The sequence below is a fragment of the Haliotis rufescens genome, unplaced genomic scaffold (genome assembly GCF_023055435.1).
Source record: "Haliotis rufescens isolate VD_foot unplaced genomic scaffold, xgHalRufe1.0.p SCAF_13, whole genome shotgun sequence".
Taxonomy (NCBI): domain Eukaryota; kingdom Metazoa; phylum Mollusca; class Gastropoda; order Lepetellida; family Haliotidae; genus Haliotis; species Haliotis rufescens.
In genome coordinates, this window is record NW_025963813.1 from 21,729,606 (window position 1) to 21,736,424 (window position 6,819).

Below are 6,819 nucleotides of genomic sequence, written 5' to 3' on the forward strand. Positions count from 1 at the left end.
CGGACCTGGCTTGGACTTCTGCTGCTGCTGCTGTTGCTGTTGCAGAGGTTGAAAGCGTTGAAGATCATGTGGTGACGAGGGTGGCGAAGGTGCTGATGATGTTGAAGGACGTGGTGATGGCTGCTGCTGACGATGTATGTTCACGGGTACCATTGAAGAGGGACACGATCCTGGAGGTGAAGGAGTCTTGTGAAATACAGAGGTCACAAGTCCCTGTAGCGATGAGGGGGAGACCATACTGTCATAGACATCATTCACCATCTCTTTGTCTTTGTTCTTTCCCTTCGTAGGATGAACCTGTTTCCGTCTTTGCCCCATGATGGATGTAGGTCAACTGAAGGAAGGTCTGAGGGTTCACCTCCTTTTATGAAAGTCTCTTCATCTCATAGGATCGGCACATACACGAGGGGTAATTCGGACCTCGAAAACAGGCGGGCGCGTACGCGATGGTCTTGCAACGTGGTGGGCTTCAAGTCCAAGAACAGGTAAGTGTAAGGCTCTCGGGTAGCGTCTTCATAGGCTTCACGCAGAAAAGGAACTTTGCCTGGAAACACCTGGCGAGCCAGACTGTCGATCTGCGATGCATCTCTCGGATTTTTAAAGAGGACCATGTAGTGAGCATTCAGACTGATGGTGCGATGTTGCGGCGATTGAGCAAACAAGTTCTGAGTGAGATACAGCACAGATGTGTTTCGGTGATGACTTTTTTTGGTGAACCATCGCCGCACTTCGGTTTCTTCTTCTTTCGTATTGTCCCCCAGCAAATCATCGATGACCAGCCAATGTGGGGCCACCCCTTTTTCGGGCAAGGCACGATCCGCTTCTTTCATGCTGTGGACAAACTCAAGAGCGACCCCTAAGCGGTCTGCCATCTCTTTCAGTTCATGATGAAGCGGTTGCCATTCGCTGTACACCCACACGATGGGGTGACGTATCCAACACCTCTGGGCGATGCATCTGTTCCATACATGATTCCACAAAGGAACTTTTTCCTGATCCCGTGGGTCCCGCAATGAACATCGTTAAAGGATGGAGTAGGGTCAAAGGGCTGGTCATGACCTCTTCATCATCATGTGATGCCATCCTGTGTTCTGGCTGACTGACACCAGGCAACTGATCCTTCCAAGCATGACCTTTCTCTTTTATCTGTTATTTTTTTCTTCCTATCTCTCCGATGAGTCATACAATTTCTTATGAAAAAAAGAAACACAACGGTCGGTCCGATTTAGAAAACCGGGGCTCAGACCAAGTGTCGGAACGAACCCATCAGCACGATGCGTTTTCGACCAATCAGGAAGCAGGGTGTCAGTGCCTCTCCTATAAAAAGAGCGAAGCCACGCACACGGTCACAGTCGAGCACTGAAAGAGAGATCAACCATGTCGTCTCGATGCAGCTGTCTGACGTGCCAGACCAACAGTCAACAATGCCAGCGGAGGATGAAAGTCTATTCGTGGACAATAGTGGGCTACCCACGGGGTGAATCGGAGACGATCCTATCGCAGAGCCCACACTGGTTTAAGAACAAGTCTGAGGATATGTCAGCATTACAACAAACTATTCATAGCGGAATTGACATACCCGACTGTTGGGGTGGTCCGTATTATTATCTAGTATCGAGATCAAGGAAAGTAATGTAATCAAGGTGACAACCCTTGTCCAGCTTGTTTCCAGTTTGTTTCCAGTTTGTTTTCCAACGGCCCTTTTCAGGGCCACCCATCTCTCCCGAAAGACAACTTTCCTCCTTTGCTTTGACGACCCTCCAACCCCCACACCGTGAACCCACCCCCGCCTCCTCCCTCCTTCCCTTCACCACCACCCTCCCTTCACCACCACCAACACCACCCCCACGTCTATGTGTAGAACAACAACAACAACAAAAGATTTTTGACGCGCTTCTTTCAATGTCGATCCTGTTCACCTTTTACGTGCGCTTCTCCGGGTTTCCCCCTTCTCCCCGGAAACGGATGCGACGCCATCTTGAAGGCGCACGCCACCGGACACGGATACGCCGCAATCTTGAATGCGCACGCCACCGGAAACGGATGCGACGCCATCTTGGTTGTGCACGCCACCGGAAACGGATGTGCCGCCATCTTGGAGGCGCACGCCACCGGACACGGGTGCGACACCATCTTGGATGCGCACGCCACCGGAAACGGATGTGCCGCCATCTTGGATGCGCACGCAAGTCCCATCATGCCCCGCGCGCATGCGCAGGTCACGTGACCGGATGTGACGTCACAGGTCACGTGATCCTCTCGACCAATCAGAAGCCAGGAGCGGTACTGGGGTAAGGCGTACAACTACTGACAGGTATCACAGTCTCTGAACAAGGGTGACGGCTCATAGACTAGAGTTGCTTCCCTTCGATAAAGAGCAGTTTCTCTTGCAGGCGACGGATGGATTGCCGTGACGGGCAAGCAGATACAATTGCGGAAGGCAATTGTTGCTTAAGCTATATCTAGTTATCCGCTGTCTACAAATTGGTTTCAGTTGGAACTATATCACTTGTTGTCTCTGTTCGATTGACATATCACTAACATTATGACGGATAATATAATAACGCCAGCACAGCCACCACCCTCTCCACCCACCACCACCTGCCCCTACCTCCACCCTCTCCACCCTCTTCACCCACCACCACCTGCCCCTACCTCCACCCTCTCCACCCATCACCACCTGCCCCTACCTTCACCCTCTCCACCCATCACCACCTGCCCCTACCTCCACCCTCTCCACCCACCACCACTTGGCCCTACCTCCACCCACCACCACCCTCTCCACCCACCACCACTTGGCCCTACCTCCACCCTCTCCACCCACCCACACCTGCCCCTACCTCCACCCACCACCACCCTCTCCACCCACCACCACCTGCCCCTACCTCCACCCTCTCCACCCATCACCACCTGCCCCTACCTTCACCCTCTCCACCCATCACCACCTGCCCCTACCTCCACCCTCTCCACCCACCACCACTTGGCCCTACCTCCACCCTCTCCACCCACCACCACCCTCTCCACTCACCACCACTTGGCCCTACCTCCACCCTCTCCACCCACCTCCACCCACCCACACCTGCCCCTACCTCCACCCACCACCACCCTCTCCACCCACCACCACCTGCCCCTACCTCCACCCTCTCCACCCACCACCACCTGCCCCTACCTCCACCCTCTCCACCCAAAACCACCTGCCCCTACCTCCACCCACCACCACCTGCCCCTAACTCCAGCCTCTCCACCCACCACCACCTGCCCCTACCTCCACCCTCTCCACCCAAAACCACCTGCCCCTACCTCCACCCTCTCCACCCACCACCACCTGCCCCTACCTCCACCCACCACCACCTGCCCCTACCTCCAGCCTCTCCACCCACCACCACCTGCCCCTACCTCCACCCTCTCCACCCAAAACCACCTGCCCCTACCTCCACCCACCACCACCTGCCCCTAACTCCACCCTCTCCACCCACCACCACTTGGCCCTACCTCCACCCTCTCCACCCACCACCACCTGCCCCTACCTCCACCCTCTCCACCCACCACCACCTGCCCCTACCTCCACCCTCTCCTCTCCACCCACCACAAACATATATATATATATATATACTGAACCAAATTAAAAACTTCACAATCCTAAAATTTTAACATTTTGACCATTCTGTCAATGATGCTGTCAACACCAACTTAGGCGTGCCTGGCTGTGACGTGTAAGCAAAATTGGGCGTATCGCCGGACGTGGGGGCCGGATGCTGTGCTCCCGGCCCTCATCAGGCTGCGTACTGTTCTGCCACAAATTGATCCGGCAGAAATGATATACAACGATAAGCCCTAATCACAAAGTCGGTGCACTCACGAATATATAGTAATTGTCACACTTGAATATCTTCGATGTGGCGCGAGGTCCGACTTGAATCGAGGAATCAGTGTGCTGTCCGTGATGGACGCAAATTGACAGACGCAAGGCATGTCGCAGTATGAAGACCTCGAATCGTCTTCGTCACCCTCTTATATAGGCAAAGTAAGCGCTCCAGAATGTACTCTACATAGACGCGACTATAAAGTAGCCGTATATGCGGAAGTTACGACACAGTAGCGGTAGGGTAACGAGGATGTCAAGAGCTGGACAGAGTTTCAAGCATACATAAACAGACCAAGGGAAGTAACTCAATGTCAGTCACAACTAGAATTAAATGTATTTTACAGGTGTTTCAATCAGTAGTATAGGTAATGGGGGTTCTGGACCACTTCCACTGGAGCTGGATTTATATACCTATACTGCTACTACAGATGGAATTTTTTATGTCAAAATGAATTATGTGATTTAATGATAGTCATGAGATTAAGTTAAATTGGCTCCAGTTCACCACCACCTGGGGCCAATGATATAAATTTTTATAGGTAATGGGGGTTCTGGACCACTTCCACTGTAGCTGGATTTATTACCTATACTGCTACTATAGGAGGAATTTTTTATGTTAAAATGATAATGTGATTCAACGATGAGTCTAAATGTGATCAAACGATAGTAAGCAATCTATTTTTAATCTCCAACCAGTTCTTTGGTTTTGACACGGAATAACTGACGCGCTTGTTGCCTCCCCTGTTCTATGAACTTTTTTTTCTCGTCTTCGCTAATACCACTGGTCTTACGAGATTTTGATCGAATCTCCTGCTTCATTGTGTTGTATTTGGTGAGTTCCTACAGCACTAAACGAAACTCATCCTCGGATATCTTACAATCGGCCATTGCTGTTGAAATATGATCCTCAATGCTGTTCAACTTTGCTTCGGCGAGTATCCGAATACTATCGTGTTTTAATGCTTTCTTTTGTAACCTACGAGAAATGAATTTTATCGCTATTCCTGCCAGTCCCGAGACTCCAGCGGTTATTTCCATGCCGAGCACGATAGGTGCGGCGATTATAGTTGATAGTAAACCGATACCCGCTACACCGAGTCCCATACCAGATACTACAAGCGCGGTGTCAACTCCGTCCAGAGCATTCACGGCTCTGCGATACTTTTTATACAATCCAAGTCTCAACTCCCTATCCTTCCCTATTCGATGTTTTATGTCGTTTATTTGATGTAATCGAAATCCATCAACAGTTTCCATCTTTTCAAATGCTTCACCGAGCGCCGGATATAAACTCATAGTGTATATTATGATCATATAATAGTCTTTAATTGGTCTTGCTTAAATGTTTTGATAGTATACATCAATCTTATCAAATATATATTATACGGCAAGAATATCTTAGTAAGAGAAATACTACCACTTTTAATAATTTGGACCCCCTCGAGGGTTGCAACGGGTGATGCTCCGATATGAATAATACTGCAACGTTGACGTTGGTGTTTCTTAAGCCATTTAATTGATAGACCTTGTAATATATCGAAGGCATCTTCCGGTGCATCTCCGAACAAGACTTCAATAATAAGCGTAGAAAGATTAGGTATTGCACTCAGGTTAACTTTAATTTCTTCGAATTCAGTAACCAAATTTAAAGTAACATTTTTTAAGGACGGACGACTATATAACATATGACCTGGGTTTTCTGACAGGGGAGTGACCAACACACTTTTTCGTTTTGATGGGATATAAGCCGCGAGTACGATGCCACTATTTATTATCTTAGTTAAATTATGTTCCTTACCCATCATCACATAAGGTGGGGTAATGACGATATTCAGTAGCCACTCGATGTTTGCTTCGATCATAGTCCATTTATTATCGTCGTTGTGAGTAATATTGTACGAAGTGTTTTTAAGGAGTCTACTTACATCGACATCGCTTAAATCTTCTAGATTACCCGTGAATGTGACTTCTTTCCGCTTGTATACATTATCGTGTAAGTGTAAAGCGTATAACTTACCATTGGTACCGGGTTTACCAAATCCTTCCGTGTCTCCGAGATCGGAAAGCGCAATTGTATTACATTGTCTTACTGTTCCAGGGCCTGATGCATCAACCATTATTTATAATATGGAGTGTTACGCTTAAGTATCCTATATGTACAGGTTGATGTTTTACATCTAATACAGAAATTTTGAAGTCTGAAATAATACCCCGCTTCAATTTTTTATATTGTAATGATGAGAAAGATTCCGTTCTACCGCTATTATATTTTTCATCTTTCACTGGAACACTTCTAAGCAGAGTTGAAGGACTTTCTAGTTGAATATTATTTGTTGTACTGATTTGATCAAGATGGATGCACAACTCTTTATAGGGAACTAAATCGGGTAATGTCTCTCCATCTTTTAATGTATTGGATATTTTTAATATTTGTGTAAATCCAAGTGTGTTTGTTAAGTTATTGTAAGGAAATACACTTTTTTTTTCTCCAGGGTATAATTTCAGTCTCCCATTCGCCTCATTTTGTGTGAGACTAGATCCATTAGGTTTAAAAAATTCATCATTGAGTGAGCATACGCTGTAATACCCATCAGGTATAGTAATGATTTTAGGAATATCATTTTCAACTATTAATAATTCATTATTTTCTTTCGCAGCATTTATATTGGTCCACCGTGGGTAATACGTTACATCGCATAGAGCTACTTCGAGTTGTCCATCCGAGTTATCGATAGTATGAAGCAGTTCAATAGACTGACCATTTGTTATTCCTGGGAGTGTAACATACATATTAAATATACAATGATACTATATCATAATTTAAATATGAAATCGAGATATATTACTAATCAATCGATTATAGTAACTGCCTCCGGTGCTGAATTTTTCGTTAAATTCCCAGATATCTTTGAAAAGTACAGGGTCACGGCAACTAGCGATAAAATGGTGCACGA

General features: G+C 47.2%; 1 protein-coding gene across 1 annotated transcript; it reads left to right on the plus strand.

The window, feature by feature from the left end:
• The first annotated feature begins 2,545 nt into the window (after window positions 1-2,545).
• LOC125378707 (leucine-rich repeat extensin-like protein 3) lies at window positions 2,546-3,457 on the plus strand. The gene has a single exon (XM_048394646.1). The coding sequence runs from the start codon at window positions 2,546-2,548 to the stop codon at window positions 3,455-3,457; it is 912 nt and encodes a 303-aa protein (XP_048250603.1).
• Window positions 3,458-6,819: the final 3,362 nt, after the last annotated feature.

Bases quoted from the DNA above. Each gene is read 5' to 3' on its own strand.
- LOC125378707 (XM_048394646.1), top strand. From the start codon at position 2,546: ATGACGGATAATATAATAACGCCAGCACAGCCACCACCCTCTCCACCC.